The following is a 19415-nucleotide window of genomic DNA, read 5'->3' as shown; positions in this document are numbered from 1 at the left end:
ATTGTTGGGAATCTGACCGAGTGAAACACACTTCATCAATTCGCCTCCATAAGCACCCACCCGCCACACCGCGTGATAGCATGGCTACCACTCGTGGTATTGAGCAGAGCACAAAACCACAAAAAACGAAACCACAACAAATAGTCTTATTTATAGCCATAAACTGTACAGTGTACCTTACACGGATGTTACAAATGGTTCAAAAAATCTCCTCTCATAGGTTGGCTTGAGCTAAATAATTTAAACCTAAACGCATGTGACTGGATAATCTACTACAGAGGATCTTTAGCCAGCAGCTAGTTGAGCCGCCCCTGCTTTAGGTGTATACACTATACTTAAGTGTTATCTGTGGCATTGCCTTTAATCATTCATATCTCTGGATCTTTGCCCATGCTATTCATTACATCCATCCAATAACTGGGTTGTAATATTTTGAAGACTGATCATAAGTACACTACCTGCCAACTGTTCTTGGAATTGTTTCATTTTATGTTCTGGTTTGAGTTGTGGATTGTTTGGATCTTAACCCAATCCCAGTAGATCAAGCAATCATCTACTCCTTGATCAAGCAATCAGCGCTGGTTTACGCATGTCGGTGCCTCTCCAGGCGTCTGTGAGTTACGCTTATACATAAACCCTGTCTGTATCTCAACATTGTACCTGTGCCTCTCCAGGCATCTGTGAGTTACGCTTATACATAAACCCTGTCTGTGTCTCAACATTGTACCTGTGCCTCTCCAGGCGTCTGTGAGTTACGCTTATACATAAACCCTGTCTGTGTCTCAACATTGTACCTGTGCCTCTCCAGGCGTCTGTGAGTTACGCTTATACATAAACCCTGTCTGTGTCTCAACATTGTACCTGTGCCTCTCCAGGCGTCTGTGAGTTACGCTTATACATAAACCCTGTCTGTGTCTCAACATTGTACCTGCTTCTTTGGCAAAGCATAAAATCAGCCCTTAATTTTCCAGGACCCAATGACAGAAGACACTTCCTCACTCCTGTATGTACACGTCTCTCTTCCTCAATAGACTGTGGCCAGTGTTTATACCTTTATAGGCTCCCCTACGTTATTTTCCAATGCATTCAATTTAGTCCACCGAAACACTTCACTGAATTAATCTGGGCTGCAGCCTGCTAGCTGACAACTACTATCATATAGTATAGAAATGTTTTTTTCTTTTTGAGGAAAAATGAAAACACCAAGAAGCAAATATAGCAACAACAGCTGAAAGCCATCTGATATTTAAACTTAACAGTGGATAAAGTGTGTGAACATGTTCATTCCTTACAAATTTGCACCTGTGGCTAAATGCATACCAGCATCTGTGTGTGGAATTTCACACCTGCAGCCTGCACACTTTGACACATTTCTCATGCTTAACAGTGGAATAGCAGCCATTTAAGAGGTGTCAAAGACACACACACACACACACACACACACACACACACACACACACACACACACACACACACACACACACACACACACACACACACACACACACACACACACACACACACACACACACACACACACACACACACACACACACACACACACGGCCTAATCAGACACCTTCTGGCTCCATGTGTATAAGAGCAGCAATCCAAAGAGTTTGCACAGTTACAGAATTACAACATGGGAGAATGAATAATGAAACAGATGCTTAAAAAGAACGGGAAGAAGAGACGCAGCATTCTTCAACATGGACTATGACTTCTTCACATTTCCAGCTCTCACCTCAGACACACAGTCCTCTGTATGATCCACAAAAGCCACAGGAAGAGAGCGAGCTGTGACAATACTCGGCTTTCTCCCTTCTCCTCTCTCTGAAAAAATAGCACTCTTTAGTCTAGTGTGTCAAATAAAGGATTTGGAAAGACATGGCCTTTTGAAAACTCACTTTTGTCGAGGAACAGACTCATAAGCATGACTGCAATGGAGAACCAGTTTAGAGCAACAGAGTTCCATTCGCTACTCAGTCTCTATCAGACACAAACCAACCAGACCCTGAGCTGCATCCTAATACACCATCTAATTGCCCATAAGGAAGCGTGCAGTTTGAGTGGGTTGGATTCGAGTTTCTCTCTTACTTGGGCATGTACATTATGTAAATGCGTAACGCCAGTTGGAGACCTCTTAGCAGAAGCACGCTTCTGTCTCCTCTAACTCTGGTCTGTCTTTAATGGTCACGTCTGTTATACTGCCTTTTTAAAAAGCTGCTTGCTCTTGCATTTTACCGTGTTCTCTGAATACAAAGTTGGCTCAAAATGAGTCAGAAAACCCAAATAACATACCAAGTGGTTTAATGGATGTGAGCTGGGTCTGAATGAAGGGAGCCAGACAGGCCGAAATTGCATAAAAATACACCTGCTTCTCTTAGGGACCAGCTTCAATCTATAACAGTGCGGTAAATCTGGTGGTACAAGGAGAGATCAGGTCACCAGATTCACCACATTCTCCCCTATCTGGATATTATGCACGCACACGCGCACACACACACACACACACACACACACACACACACACACACACACACACACACACACACACACACACACACACACACACACACACACACACACACACACACACACACACACACAGTAGTCTTAGCCTCTAATACAGACATGGCAGTATTATGTATTCCCTCTGAGGATCAGCTCAACATCTGCTACAATCATACAGCTGAAATAGATCTGCTAAGACATTATTGTCAGCCAGAAGTCTGCGCTCCAGCGCTAGTGAGTTTGGCTGCGAGTATCCTGGCTCCTTGCCACATGCATGGCTGCAAAAATGCCAAGCTGACCAGTGCAGCAAACAATATGACCAAGCTCTAAAGGCTCTCACATGTCTCCTGTGCAGAAACGGAGACATGTGGGAGCCTTTCTCTCAAGCGGTTAAGGCCCTGGGTTGTTGAACAGAGGATTGAGGATCAAGTCCCAGTACTGCCAAGCTGTTGGGCCCTTAATCCTCTCTGCTCCAGAGGCACCGTATCATGACCCTGCATTCTGACCCCAAACTCCAAAGTTAGGAAATGCAAAGAAAGAATTTCCCTGTGCTGTAATGTATATATGACTAAAAAGGCTTCTTCTTCTATAAATAATATCATGAACAGAAAATAACAGTGGCAAAGCTACCTAATTATCTGTCTTCAACAGGAAACATAGGAGGAATGTCATATGTTCTGTATGATATAGAAAATACTGACTAGACAGATCTGCTGCCAATATAGTTGTCTGTGATATTTCCCGATTCTCTTCATCTACTTCCACACCGGACGATAGCATCAGACGTAGTAGCATAGAGAACACACGGTTCGTGAGTGGGAACTAACTGCCTCAAAGCCTCAAACCTAGGTGATGATACTAATTTGTCATTTAGCCTAATCTTATAAGACACACTTAGCCATCAAACAATCGTTCTATATTAATAACGTTGTGATGAAATACATTTATTAAACTGAAAAAGATGTACTGTTCTTACAACCCATTGATATTGAAGCGGTTTAATTTGTCGTAATTACAAATCTTTCATTTGTGTCAGTATCTTTGGGTTAGACTGTATTATGAAACATGCATCAGGATAAATGTCATATTCTAGCTTTAATTTATCGTCTTAAGCTTCCTTAAACGAATCTCTCAAGCTAAACCTGATTCCCCTATTAATTCTCATGATATTGTCTGAGGTGTTGCAGTAGTATACTCACTACATAGATACTGTATACACAAAACCCTAAAACACGGATAAATGGGAAGAATGGTTAATCGTTTCCAAGCTGAGAATGAGAATTATGATCCTGATTAACCAGAGGGGGGCACTGTAGAGTTACCCAGCACCTGGGCTTTCTTTCATTCTATTAAATTGGACCCCCTGCTAGCCTAGTAAACCAGTTAATTAAAGATACTTGGCCCTGTGAAACATCTGAGAGTGCCGTGCTGATGGAGAGCATGTGTCCAGGGCACTGTGTGTATTTAATTAGAGCACCTACTCCACATTGCATCAAATGGTGCAGATTAAAAGAGGTTTACACAAAACATCCAGAGGCTTATAAAGAACTGAGAGACAAAACTGCAAATGAACAGAAGAAAGGAAACTATTTCATCCACCCACACAAATCAGCGAGTTTCTTTAATCTGCTGTTCCGAGTCAGTAGTAAATGGATGCTAGTGGAGAGGCTTCTGATGGGAGGTCACTTAAATCTGGGAGGAATTTCTCATACACAGTCTCTGCTCTGCTTCAGACAATCTGATTAGATCTTGATCAAGTTTTATAGACATTAGAGCTGAAATAAGCAGGTATGCCATGCTTCCCTTTCACTTTGAGGAACACAGGGACAGCCCTGTGTGTGTGTGTGTGTGTGTGTGTCTCTAGCTGGATGTAAGCTTCTCCCTCCTCCTACTGTTTTTAACAGCTCACTGCAAAGACACACACACAAAACTTCACAAATACTTAACACAACACCACGTCACTCCTACCGACTGTCTTCTCCCACTCTCTTCCTGTCTCTCACATGCACTCACACACAAACAAACAAACGTACAAACATACACCAAGAAATGTGTCAGGAAAAACACCAATGCTGATATTTGAAATGTCCTGGCCTGTTTATTAGCAGCATCATACTGTATATAAAACTCCAGTTGCTATAGCTAAAATGCCGGGATAAGATACAGAGAAGAAATCCAAGACAAAAACCACAATCCAAGACACTACACAAATTGGAAGAATGTAATGGAAAAGATTAATAAAATTATTAAATACTTAATTGATTCTTAGTTGAGCTGCAAATCTCTTGAAGAATAAACAGTAGAATACAGTCCCTGACAAAAGTCTTGTCGCTTATCTATTTTGTAGAAACACCTGCTATTAACCTGACTTTTAATTAATCAATTGGTGTTAGAAATAGCTCATATGAAAAGCTAAAACCCTCCCAAATGATGTTTAATGCACTGAAATAAATTAGTTTCACTGAAAAAAGATTTATCATTTAATCAAGACAGAAAGGTCAAATTTAGGTCAATTTAATTTCAAATGTCGCCTTTACAGAAATTGAACAAATTTACTGCAAATACAAAAATATGTCAGCAAATTAAGTAGTGGTGCTGTGAGATCCAAATTTAATATCTTGTATGACTTCCATGAGCTTGGAGGACTGCATCCATGCGGTTTGGCAAGGATTCATACAATTTATTGATGAAGTCATCAGGAATATCAAAGAAAGCAGTCTTGCATGCCTCCCAGAGTTCATCAATATTCTTCGGTTTCGTCTTCCATGCTTCCTCTTTCATCCTACCCCACATATGCTCAATGATGTTCATGTCTGGTGACTGGGCTGGCCAATCCTGGAGCATCTTGATCTTCTTCGCCTTGAGGAACTTTGATGTGGAGATGGAAGTATGCGATGGATTCTGCTGCAGAATTTGGCCTCTTTTATGGTTAGGAATATAAGAGGTAGTGAAGATTTCTTGGTATTTTAGACTATTGATGTTGCCTTCCACCCTGAAGATCTCTCGCACACCCCCATACTGGATGTAACCCCAGACCATGATTTTTCCTCCACCAAACTTCACTGTTTTCTGGGTGAATCTCGGATCCATGTGGGCTCCAGTAGGTCTCCTGCAATATTTGCAGCGACTGTGGTGTAATTCAACAGAAGATTCATCTGAAAAATCCACCTTCTGCCACATTTCCAGCGTCCATCCTTTTAGCAGGCTGTGGGCCTTGGCAAATGCCACACGGTTTTTCAATTGTCTTTGTTTAGTGCTGGCTTCTGAGCACTGATTCGACCATGGAGGCCATTTCGAGACAGAATCCGACAAACTGTTCTGGTTGACACAGGGACTTCAGGTGACCAGGTCTCATGGAGCTCTGCTGCAGTGGAAAATGGGCTGGCCTTGGATTTTTGAGCCAACAAACGGTCCTCTCGAGCAGTTGTCTTGCGGGGTCTGCCTGACCTGGGCTTGTCCAAAACGTCTCCAGTCTCTTCAAATCTTTTTTTAATCCTCTGTACTTGATGCTGAGACACACTGAAGGTGTCTGCCACATCAGCAGTGAATCTGGTCTTCAGCCTCTTGATAATCAAAACTTTAGTCTCAGGGTGAATCTTAGGCATGTTTGCAGAGGTCTAGTTGCAGTTGATGTGAAGGTCTAGTGTACTGGGGTTCTTTTTATACACACCTGAGACCTAATTGATCCATTATTAGTCACAGGTGAAGCTCATATGACAAGGCGGCAACACGTCTTTGCAAAAATTGACCCAATGGGCTTTACCAAGCTGTGAATATTAGAATACTTTTTGACAGTTTCGTTTTTCACTGAAATATTATTACAAAAGCTGTTGGGATTAAAATGAGCCATTTCTTGTAAAAAAAAATCTTGATTAGAAATATATTTCAGCGGCACTTCAGGTCAATTTGTACACAAGTGACAAGACTTTTGTCAGGGACTGTATATTAGTAGAAACAGTACAAATATTAGTCATAATTTTTATTGATAGATAAACATTACACTGATCTAATATTAGATCAGAAATCAAGTTGCATCAAGATACATAAAATTGTTTTACTATTTCTGCACAATTGCTCAGGGACCTCAATCAAATTCAACTCAAATTAAAGAATGACGTAAAAGTTTTCAACATTTTTTTTTTTTCCACAAAATGTCTAAGATAAAGGTTCTCACTTGAAATATGTAACTTTCATTAATCAACAACAGACTCAAAAACGCATGAAAAGCCAAGAGCTTAACTGTCTGAACATGTAACACTATGCCTGTGGAAAGCTCCAAGCATTCGGATGTTTTCACTGAGGAGTGTTGATCCAGCACACATGAGCCTCAGATGTAAACATGTAGCTAAAGTGGGTATGAAAGACACACTGCAAAACCTCCCACTAAACAAGTTTAGGAGTGAGGCAAGGCGGGATGTGTACAGCAGCTCACTTGTGTGTAACATCAGGAGACACAAAACTAAACATACTGGATCTTATATTATCTGATATATATACATATATCTGTATCCAATCTGTGCGCCACATATTGGGGCTTTTTACACCTGGTCACTTCATGCGTTTTCTGTGATCGGATAGCTATCCGATCGTAAAAAGTCCAGGTCTAAATGCCCTCCGAAACGTTTTCGAGACGGATATTAATCCGATCGCTCGAACCACTTCAGGAGGTGGTCTGGGACTCATTTCAGATGAAACTGGACAGGTGTAAATGAATGTGGTTGTTCAAGCCACATATGTCAGCGCTATACAAACAGAAGTACGGGACTCGCAAGTGACTCACGAATCGTGCATCGTGCCAGAAACAAATAACAAATAACATGCTCATTTTTTTAGCATAACCGCCGTAACACGTTTTTTCGTCTTCTTTTTGATTGCATTCTGAAAACTGCATACATCAAAGCACTTCCATTTCAATTACCCCGGAAATGAGGTAAAATATATTTGCATTTTGGGCGGGAGTAGAAAGATCGGATTGATATCCGATTCGCCAAGTCGCATTGTGGCCTAATGTAAATGGAACAGTTTTTACAAATCAGATAGCTATCGGATCAGAGAAAACACATGAAGTGACCAGGTGTGAAAAGGCCCATTAGTATCTGTATCTGATCTGAGTGCCACATATTCGTTTCTGTATCCTATCAGCACGCCACATATTCGTATCTGTATCCGATCTGTGCGCCACGTATTCATATCTGTATCCGATCTGTGCGCCACGTATTCATATCTGTATCCGATCTGTGCACGACATATTCGTATCTGTATCCGATCTGTGCACGACATATTCATATCTGTATCCGATCTGTGCGCCACGTATTCGTATCTGTATCCGATCTGTGCGCCACGTATTCGTATCTGTATCTGATCTGTGCGCCACATATTCGTATCTGTAATAACCCAAATAACCGTAGTTGTATCTGTATCTCTTTCTCTCATCACATCAAGTTCGAAATTGGTCTCTATAAATAAAAAAACGTAATAAAGTATATGTAAAAGTGTATGTTTTATCCAACCTGTTATTTTTCTGCCTACAATATTTTAGAACCAATTTAGTTGCTTCCATTTCCCAAAATACAAACCGACCAGTAGCTACTGACTGTGAATTAATGTAGGGTTTTAAGAATGTGGCCTTTGTTTGTCCTGAGAGTTCCATATCAGCTCATTCTGAATACTCTTATTTGTTTACATCAGTTATGCAGTCACACTGCAGCACAGTTATTCATCTCAAGCAGTGTTTCCATCTCTGTTTTTCCTCTGTGTCTGTCTTTCATTCTGTCCTCTGTCCTTACTAGTCCTATTGATCTATAAAGGTCACCATGTGTCCAGCAATTGCCCAAAGCATTTTTACTCAATGACCACTTTATCAGCAGAAGGCCATTACCACTCACATCTCCACTGTTCTGTCCACACAAGCACAAGAGCCAGAGGTTTCTCCCCTTCACTATCTGGTAATATGATCTCCAAAGTTGGTTAGATGCCATGGCTTGATGTTTGTTTCAAATCTTTTCTAAGTATTATTAAGTTTAGGATTAATTCACTGTCTGAGCTAGTTTTCAGTAGACAAGTAGGATTCTCTGAGTGGTTTCGGTTAACCACATGCTTAAGTGTACGTTTAGATATGCAATGCTGAGCTTGAATCAATCTCATGCCTGTTTTACCCTGTGTGTGTGTTTGGTTTACGCAGGTGATAAAACAGCAACAGCACTCATTTATGGACTCAGTTGTAGAGTGAAACAAAACAAAACAAAAAACAAACCCAAAAAAAAATCTAGATGCAAAATGTTTTCAACATAATAATAATAATAATAATAATAATAATAATAATAATAATAATAATAATAATAATAATAATAAATGTATTTTTTTTGTGGCAGCCTGAATTCTTTGTGCTCAAGTTTAAAATTTTCTTCCCTGTATTTATAACAAATTAAATAAATAAAGGTACATAATCATCTCAACCATCTCAACCCATACCAGGTCTTGTTTTAATCCAAACAGCAGACAAACTGAAGGACTTACCTGGAGACTTCTTGCAGGAGCGTGAGGGCACCATGTAGTTCTGTCTGGGCAACAGCGGTGAGGACGGCAGTGACATGGACACAGCTTTAGACAGTGACAGTTTCAGCCCGTCGTCAGGAGGGCAAGCCATGGCAGTGCTGGAATCCTGCACTCCACTGCCCAGTCCTCTCCTCTGTGCACCGAGCAAGTGCGGCTCCCCGACTGGCAGAAGAAAACAAGAGGCGAATACTAGTCAGCAGTCAGCATTTCAGACTGACAGAATAAGATGAACTCTGCTAGTCACATGGTAGAGAAATAATCCATCTGACTAGACGCATCTGCATCATGGAACCGCGAACAAACAGCTCTTGACAAAAAAGAAGACAGTTCTGTGAAGCATCAATGATGAGAAACCAGCCAAACAAATGTAAAATACAGATAGTGAAGTGTCAATTAGAACATACAGAGGTTGTGTGTTGACATCAGAACTCAACAGGTAGAAACTTATATTGTAATTATATGAACTGCCTTTTGAAAATGATGACTGCACACAACATGTCCGTAAAGTGTCTGACATGCTTTCAACACTGGTATTAACTGTGCAAATTCCAGCAGTCATAAATAACAACAAAAAAATCATGAAGAGGCAAGCCGAACATTGCTGAGACTTAAAACGTCTCGTTTCAAATAAAAGTCTGTAATTAATTAAACGGGGTCTGGATATGGCTACAGGAGCTGAATGTGAAATCACATCAAATCAGTGAATGAGTTTAAAATATCTTTCCAACATGGGTGTCAGACTCTAATCCCGTATAACCACAGTTAGAAAATATAAATCTCTGTACAGCTCAGAAATTTTACTGTAGGCATGCAAACAGTTTCTCTAGTTAGCGCTCATGCGCATGAACAGATGCAATGACACACGGCAAGCAGGGACACAATTGAACGATCAAATATTTAAACGTTTCTTGCTTTTCAAAACAGAAATCTTCAGACATACTGTTGTGTGATTTTCCCCCACCATTTTAAGCTAGCAGTGTAAAATTATGCATGTTAGATGCAATTTGACATTGACTAAAATGTGTTTTTTAACCATTTGTGACAATAATACCTTTCTACAATTCAAACACTAGACTATAGAGTACATAGTGCATAGTGTAAGTGCATGGTATGTAGGACATCATTTGGGACACAACTACAGCACACATGCAGCCATTCATTCATAATGTAATGTAAATTATTGATTGCGTCACTTCAGACACCTTGCAAAGTCTTTTGATCACAGCGCCGCTAGTCAAGGTATCAAGCAGTCTGTATGCGTTCCTACTGGACGCATAAATCAGCACATCCTGAAAAATGACTGATCACCCTGTACTGTTAGACACCTTACTGAGCTTTTGACAACACCACACTCTCCTCTCCTCTGCTCTGAAAGCATGTCAATGACCACCTGCCTGGCTCAGAAGAGCCGATCTCCTAAAGAGTGAAACCAGCTCTTTAGGAGATGAAACCAGAAACACAGTCAGACAGCACAGCTGCATAATTATGATTTAAATCCAGCATACAGCGTACTTTTATTACAGCGTACTTTTACCTAGTAAAAAGCCTAAGTTTTTTTAAAGACTATTGAATGAGAAGATCTCATAAACCTGCTCACACTGTGTTGTCCTGTATGAAGGCAAACAATGCTGGAACATCTGTGTGAACTTGTTTCCTTGGTGACTGATGTAAATAGACCTCGGTGTTAAGCTCATACTAATTACCAGGACAGCATACTGCTCCTGCATGAGTGACTGAAAACCAGACATATGAGCAATCATGTCCTTGGTAGCCAATAGCATATTTAACAAAACCCCAAGATGACTGAATGATTGAACGATGAAGGCTGACGACTCTTTCAGCTGCTCATGGCAGGTCTGAATCCTTTAACAGTCTCTCTGAGTTACAGCACCTCTGCTCAGTAAAAGAGTTTAGCATGCTGTCTGTCTCCTCCATGGCTGGGAGAAACTGATGAGAAAGGCAGACACGCAAATACAAGCATTAGCTCTAGTGCACTATGCAACCAGCTAAACATTGGCCTTAGACAGCACAAACTTCCCAAAACGTTTGTAATTTTGTTTAAATTTAGAACTAAAGAGAAAAGCCTTGATGTGTTATATTTCTATTCTCTATAGACATATAAAAGGATTTTGATTAGTTGAACACTTTTCTTGGCCACTACATAATTCCATGTGTATTATTTCTATCTATCCTAAACAATACCTGAGATCAAAATTAACCCAAAGGTACACGGATGATCTACTGTTTTTAGCAGATTTTCAGTGTGGAGCTATGGACACTTTTTCAGCAAATAATACCCACAACTCCTTTTAGAGAAAGCAGAGGTGTAGGACGCATTTTAGAGAGGTGGGAGCAAAATGCGGAAAAAGAAATCAAGGTATATTGCATTACATAGTATACATTCTATATGATAGATAAATAGATAGATAGACAGACAGACAGACAGATGGACAGACAGAAGGACAGAGCATTTGAGCAGATGTGTGCCTCATGGGAAACAGTCGTGTCTCATGTATCACCTTAGACCTGCTCTGGTGCCAGTGAACCTTTTGATGGGCTCACAAGGCTGTGCTCCTTATGACCTCTAGAAAAACATGACCAGAAAGTGCACAGCAAATAATCCCAGTAAAGCCGTATGCTAGACTTAATGTCAACTGTCTGGGTAAGCAATGATATATTAGCTACTAGACAAAGAGAAATATTAGCACTGCTGTACAAAATCAGCCTTTAGAATAGATATTGGTTCATCTTTCGTTTCTAACTGCAACCTGACAATCAAGCAATGGCAGTCCACACTCATGTCTAATCACACACACACACACACACACAAACACACACACACACACACACACACACACACAAACACACAGAGAGAGAGACAAAGAGAGACAGAAAGAAAGACAAAGAGAGAGACAGAGAGACACAGAGAAAGAGACAGACAGAAAGACAGAGAAGAGAGAGAGAGAGAGAGAGAGAGAGACAGAGAGAGAGAGAGAGAGAGAGAGACAGAGAGAGAGACAGAGAGAGAAAGAGAGAGAGAGAGAGAGTTAGAAACAGACAGAAAAATTACGACAAAGAGAAAGAAGGGGAAAAATACAAAGAGAGACAGAGAAACAAAATGAAAAGAGCGAGCATGACAGAGTATTTTTATTTGTTTGTTTTTAATGCTGTTTTATTGCTTGTTTTTACAAAATACCCTTCTTTTGTACTTGCTTTGGCACTAAACATGTACATCCATTTGTTATGCACAAATAGAGAGAAAGAGAGAGAGAGGGAGAGAGAGAGAGAGGGGGAGAGAGAGAGAGAGAGAGAGAGAGAGAGAGAGAGAGAGAGAGAGAGAGAGAGAGAGAGAGAGAGAGAGAGAGAGAGAGAGAGAGAGAGAGAGAGAGAGAGAGAGAGAGAGAGAGAGAGAGAGAGAGAGAGAATGCTGCAAAAGCATAAAAATATGGCCCAGTAAACTGCTGGAAGTGAAAAATGAACATAAAAGGGCAAAAGTGTAGTGCAGTACAGAGGAAGTGCAGCAGATCTATTCTTGCTCTGATGGCGTGGAGCAGCCCAGCCCCGAACACAACTGCAATTTCAGTGCTGCTGAGGCAGTGGAAACCTGTGTCTGTTAATAACACACTGCAGCCTGAGGATATGAAAATGATTATAGACTCACTAAATCCATTTCCATTTCGAGACAGTGTGACACTGCCAAATAACCCAGCTTCTCCTGACCTAAGAGCTGACCATGTTCTAGAGAGATGCCTATTTAATGACCGAAACAAATCAAAGATTGAATTAAAGGAGCTACGGTTTGGAGTGGAGGAGCCATGACCGCTTTAAAAAAGGAAAAAAGAGCCAGTTATGTGTTGGTGAATGAATCAGTAGGCTTATTATTCTGCTTCTTATTATTATTATTATTATTATTATTATTATTATTATTATTATTATTACAGTAACAGTAATACTGTTCGGATAGGGGTTAAGACTTTCATGACCTGAGCCAAACACATTGTCTAAAGAAGAAAAGATTAATTAGCTTGTGATAATCGCAAACCCACACACAAGCATCGTAGACTTGACTAAATGTAAAATCATGCATGTTTGTAGATGGAGCAGAGACTAGTGTGTTCTCTAGTTTCTATTAGGCTCCTGTCAGTTAATTTGACAGATTAGTATAGAAGAGAGGAATAATGAATGCAGATTCGCTTTGTCGGTGGCACAAAGCAGGCTGAGTACAGGACAGTGCAGCAGTGGGAGATTCTGCTGCTAGACTGCACCCCAAAGAGCTGCTCATATTCACTACAGAGACCCGAGAGACACACTGACAAAAGATCCCACAGTCTTCATGAGGAAGGGGAAGAGAGAGAGAGAGAGAGAGAGAGAGAGAGAGAGAGAGAGAGAGAGAGAGAGAGAGAGAGAGATCAGAGCTATGTGAGTATTAGAGTTATATGTGCTTGGATCATACAGCATGGAAGTCACTTTGAACACAGTTACAATTGTGCACAACTGTTCTGTACACACACACACACACACACACACACACACACACACACACACACACACACACACACACACACACACACACTAGTGGAAAAGGATAGTAATGCAATTAGAATCTCAGTTTATATCAAATCAATGTTAAATAGTTATGACTAGTAATATTTAGAAATGAATTAATCCTCTTGCAGCAAAGGCACACAAGTTGTCCTTAACTCCTTAAAATTAGATTCCTCAGACAGAAGTTTCTATGAAAATCTGCAAAAATATAACAATGTCCACACTGCCACACTACAGCATCCAATTCTCCAGAGAAAACAAGCTCAGACAGAAAAAGAACGACAGAGGGCCCAGGAACATGAAATCCAACATACTAAGTGAATACTGTGCTGAACCTGTCTTTACTTAACCCAGCTGAGACCTAAAGCTGATTTCCCAAAATGAGACACATGATACTGCCTCTTTCATACAGCCTCACACACACACACAGACACACACAGACACACACAGACACACACACAAAAAAAAAACATCCTTTCAAACAGGGAAGACAATTTTTAATTAAAAAAAATCAATAAATATTCTAATAAATGCCCTTGTACATACAGGGATTGAACAATGAAAAAGAGTGAAATAATGAAAATTCTGAAAATTAATTCTACTAAGCCTGGAGATGAAGGAGTTTTCTCCGACTCTCATTGCTCAGTCATTTTGTCATGTTTAAATGGTTTTTACACCAACAGCAATCATTTGAGACAGCAAATCAAGCATTAAATTAAAAGCTTAGCAAACAGCCTGAGACAAATAAGGAAAAAGAGTAAAGAAACAGTTACAGCCATCTACAGAGTGAAAGTTTCATAATTTGATATCCCACGCTACTAGCTAGAAATAATGTAATGCATGGAATAGCAAAGGATACAGGTTGTAATCTGGCTGTAATATTAAACCTTTACTGAATAGAGAAGGCTTCCTCTTATGTTTATTCACAGTGTGAGCGGTATTCAAATACAAATGCAGCTAAAGAATGCAGCCACTATTTAAAATAATCATCATCATCATCATCATCATCATCATCGGGGCGGTTCTAGGATTTCATCTTCAGGGGGTTTAGCCCTCAGTGAGAATTTAAAACAAGAAGAGTTTTATATTATATATTATATGACTACATAGTAAGCCAAAAGTTATGGTATTATTTAAAATGGCAAAAGTGGACACCAAATTTTTATGCATGATGTAATGATACCAGTCTTGAATCATATCAGTTAATGTATGTGTGCATTCTCTACGAACAGTGTGTCCAATGAATGTAGTCATTAATAAAAAAAATTCACAAGACAAAGACCAAATCAATAAATGTTATTTTTATTTAATAAATGGATTAATATTTTTTTTTGCTATCAACTCTGGTAATAAGAAAATTTAAATTTCACTGCTTTTGGTTGCGGTTTTCCGCCGATTAACGTTATAGATCATAGGTCACTAACAGGCGAACCGCGGTCCGGGTCCGGACCCAGAAGATGTCCAATCCGGACCCGGACCTACAGCCAAAACAAAAGGTTCTGATTTAAAACTTGAAGGGGCGGTTCTATTTTTTTTTTTCGGCGCAGCATTTGCAATCTTTACAATAGTGGTAGTGGAAACGCACAGACCAATTGCATGCGAGTTAAACCATCCCACGTGATATGACTCAGCCAATGAAGTCTGTGCATTCCTGAAGTAAACACTGCGACTCAACAGTGCAAGACAGATGAGAGAGAATTAGAGTAAAGTTACACATGAAAGAAAGATAGCGATACATGTAGAAAACAAAGGGAGAGAAACAGACGAGTGAGACGGAGAAAGGGAGAGAAACAGACGAGTGAGACGGAGAAAGGGAGAATGCAGGACATAGTGCAAAGGAGCACTAAACCAGTGTGTCTCATATGTTCAAAAAACGTGCCACTTATTAAAAGTGCCATTGTGAAACACCATTATGAGACAAAACTTAAAGGTTTTGAACAAACATATCCACTCAAATCTGAAGACAGCGTCCCTGAGACATCTTTCCCAGGTCTGAGGGAAGTAGCCCTATACATCCTGACCATGTTTGGCTCTACATACAACTGCGAGGCAGCTTTCACTACAATGAACATAATCCAAACTAAATATGGTTCCAGGGTCACTACTGAGCACCTCCACATGTGTATGAGAACGGCCCTGACTCCATTCAAGCCCAGGTTTAACATCCTGCCAAACTAGAGCTCAGTTCTCTCACTGAGATATAAAAGGGAAAGTTAAGCACTTTATTTAAACATACACAATTTTCACATTTTATTTATTTTCTCTTATTTTTAAATGTAGCCTTTCTTTTATTTATTTAATGAGAGAACGTTATACATATGTACAATCATATGTTCAGTTTTATGTTACGTGACAAATATTGTCAAAAAGTTTTTGAATTGTACTGAATTTATTTGATTTGACAGTCAGGTATTGATTGATTGCAGATGTTGTTACAATTACTAGGCTACTTAAATATATATCACATTAACTACTTAGACATTATGATCTTCCGGACCTTTGCTTCAAGAAATTTTCTCTTACTGGACCTCTTTAAATTTTAGTTGAATACCTCTGTTATAGATAAACGCCTCCAGCTCTGACTGTGCGTGCACGCTGCGTGTGCCTGTGCTTCTCCGTTCAAATAAAGCAGACATTTGATGACGCACTTTTGAAAGACTGCAACGCACGTGCATAAAAGCAAAGTAAAAAAAAATCTCTCTTGGATCAAACTGATAAATAATTTTCTTTCCCATCGACGACATGTCCTGCATTTTAACGTCATTTTTATTGTTTATTTATGAAAGTAAAAATTATACTTTTAGTTTTAGGGTGGCTGAGATCACAGAGAGGGGGGTTGAAGCCACCCTTAAAAAAGGTCTAGAACCGCCCCTGATCATCATCATCATCAGATTATAATGATTACGGAGTTCTGAGTCAGTCTAAAATTGTTGTATTAACACTTTAGCATTTAGCATGCATTAGGGAGACGTCTGGAACTGGGCTTTTTATATTGGGTGATTCTTAATGTTTCTTTAGATTTTTCTAAGCATTTAATACAGATTCTTTAACTTCCAAAAAAAACCTACCTCAGTCTATTTGCAGAAAATAGGTTTAGCAGACGGCAGGATGCAGAAAGTATGTAGAATTTAGTAGTGACAGCTTTAGATGCCTGCTGTGTTTGGGTATTAATGCTTCTCTATTACGCTGCTTTTCCAGTTAAGATTAAGTCCTTGTGGCTTTCTGCTAAAGATCCTTGATGGGGACAAATGAGTCAAACACTATTAGCTGTATGCTGTATTCTACTGGACGATGTGGTTATGGCTTTGGTGCAGAGAGGAATGTCTTTCCCAGTAGCCTTGAGGGAACAAAGACAGGGGAGGCCAAGTGCCATGACATTTCCCATTTCTCATTAGAAAGGCTTAATTGCTGCTGGTCTGGGAAAAGAGCTTGCGCCTCAGCCACGGTGATGTAAAGGCAAGAAAATGAGACCAAAGGGAAATGCTAGATACTACACTAAAGACTATTTACATAACACTACACATAAGAATGGAAATGTGTCCAAATCTTTATTTAAATAAATTCATATTATTTAAAGCAACACCTTTCTTGGTTACAAATAATAGTATAAACGTTACGTCTCCTCGAGTACCTGCTAAGCTTAAAATGATGTGACACAGAATTGTGTCCAATGTTTCTTTAGTGTGGTAGCTTAAACCATATTCAGAGGGCTTAATCCACGATCAAACATTCACCTGACTAGCTACAAAAAAGGGCAGGAGTGACTTGATTTAACCTGGCTGTGTAAATAAAAGGTGACAGTGACTCTGTAAACTCGATTCTTAATTTTTACACAGCCTAATGCTTCTCTATACAGTATATGCTAGCAGGAGGAACAGACATTGACAGAAATACAGTGCATATTACATGAGTAAATATATAACGCATAGAGAAAAATAAACCCATAGGGTACAATAACTATGCACATTATTCTGAGATTTGTTTTACATTTGCATAGGGTTTCAAACACTGACACCAGTATTTTACAAAACTCTCCCTGCTGGTGATCTGGATTCACACATGTCACTTTCCCATTAATCACAGAGCACAAGCTTTAGAACAAAGACACATTTTAAAAGTTTGAAAAGTTAAGACTGTTCCTTAACTAGACACCATCAGACCCAGTGTACAGCACTTAAATGTGTTCATATGTCTAATAAACCTGTTATTGTGAAGAAAATGTTATTAAGCCAGCCAAAAAGAAAGTTGTGTTTCTGATAAACACTGCAGCTTTCCTTACCAGTTCTACCAGAGAAAAGCAAGATCTTATACATCATGCCCTGTTATTTCAATATCATGTTGTTGATGTTAACCTTTGAATATGCTTTTTCTGAAAACCTTAGAGGTCATTTCCTGCTTCCTGTACAGTCAGGTCATTGGTATATTCACACTGTGTGAGATGTTTTTCCACATGGGAAAAACTGCTTTTTTTTTTTTTCAGGTTGACCCTAGACAGGTCAGAGGTTAATGACAGATTTTGACTGGCATTAGTACGGGGGCCATTAAACAAGGGTTCAGCATACAGGCCAGGGCAGGGTGGGTCACAGGAAGGAACAAACAGCTCACAGAGGACAATAGGATGTCTCAGCTGAAGCTCACTGTGTTTAAACAGAAATGACTATGACACAGAACTATCTATCACAAACATTAACCAAGATTCACATCTGCAACTACACCTTGTATTACTTCAACAACATTTAGATGCCGAAATTGCTTCCATATGATTATATTTGTGTGGTGATGTATAATAAAGAAAATTATATCAGCAGTTTCACCCCGTTTCCTTTTTACAGAGAAGATAAAGGTCACCAATATTCACTATACTTTATTTCTCTGGAATAGAATCACATTAAAAGGAAGATGGCTGTATGATGTTACACTGCTTCTTGTTAGGTAAGTAGAGAAAAATGACAAAAAAAAATGTTCTTTTTCCACAGGGAATCATTCATTTTGATGATATCATAAAAGCTGAGACCAAATGTGAATGAATAAAAAACATAAATTATTTTTTTAGTGAGCTGGGAACAGCAGCCCAGCATGGCCACATTTCATACAACAGCATGGCCACATTTCTATTTATGTACAATCTCATTGTATTGCTGTTAAAGATGCTCATACACTATGATTGCCATCAACTCATTTCCCAGATTTTCTTGCACAATGAAGAGTATAATTAATTAGGACACAGCATTTGTTGTTCTGCCAGAGTATTACATGAGTCACACTTCTTAAAGTAATTAACACATTAGATTACATTACACCAAACACACAGTTACACACAGATTCCTGTTGAGTGTTAACTGATGTGAAAACCGACCAAAAGTCTGCTGTGGGATGTGACTTTTGCTCTTGGAGTCTAATTTAAATTGAACAAAAGTCTTCTTAAGAGACATCCTGCTGAAAACAAACCACCAAGCAAATTAAACTCTATATTGGGGACAAAAATTCCTCAGCCCTTTGCAACCAGACTACAGGACCATCAGTGATGGTCTGAAACAATCTTCCTCAGACAGAGAATTCAAAGGAGGACACTTTTCTCAGATTGTGCACAACGGCTGGTGAAACCCCAGAAAAACAATTGCTAAACTAATCAGCAGGAACCAATACTTTGCTTTCAACTGAAACTGGTAGTTTCAGGGCATCACAATGCAAAGCAATGCTAAAATCTATTCACAATTACAAAGCTAAATACAAAATACAAAAGTAACCAGGTGCATAATATTTAGTTTGCCTCCATTTGCAATTTAATTATGACATTTTTT

The 19415-nt window shown here is 39.5% G+C and overlaps 1 protein-coding gene across 3 annotated transcripts in view; it reads right to left on the bottom strand.

Annotated features, from left to right (window-relative positions):
- Window positions 1–19415, bottom strand: part of tanc1b (tetratricopeptide repeat, ankyrin repeat and coiled-coil containing 1b) — a 112374-nt gene that overhangs the window by 72476 nt on the left and 20483 nt on the right. For all 3 annotated transcript variants that reach the window (XM_060876651.1, XM_060876648.1, XM_060876649.1), the window contains exon 3: window positions 9031–9231. In XM_060876651.1, the coding sequence (XP_060732634.1) occupies window positions 9031–9231 (201 nt within the window). The remainder of the gene's footprint in view (window positions 1–9030; window positions 9232–19415) is intronic.

This window comes from Tachysurus vachellii, chromosome 8 (genome assembly GCF_030014155.1).
Source record: "Tachysurus vachellii isolate PV-2020 chromosome 8, HZAU_Pvac_v1, whole genome shotgun sequence".
Lineage (NCBI taxonomy): Eukaryota > Metazoa > Chordata > Actinopteri > Siluriformes > Bagridae > Tachysurus > Tachysurus vachellii.
Note: the sequence above shows the minus strand (reverse complement) of the source record. Positions and strands in the feature narration are given on the sequence as shown.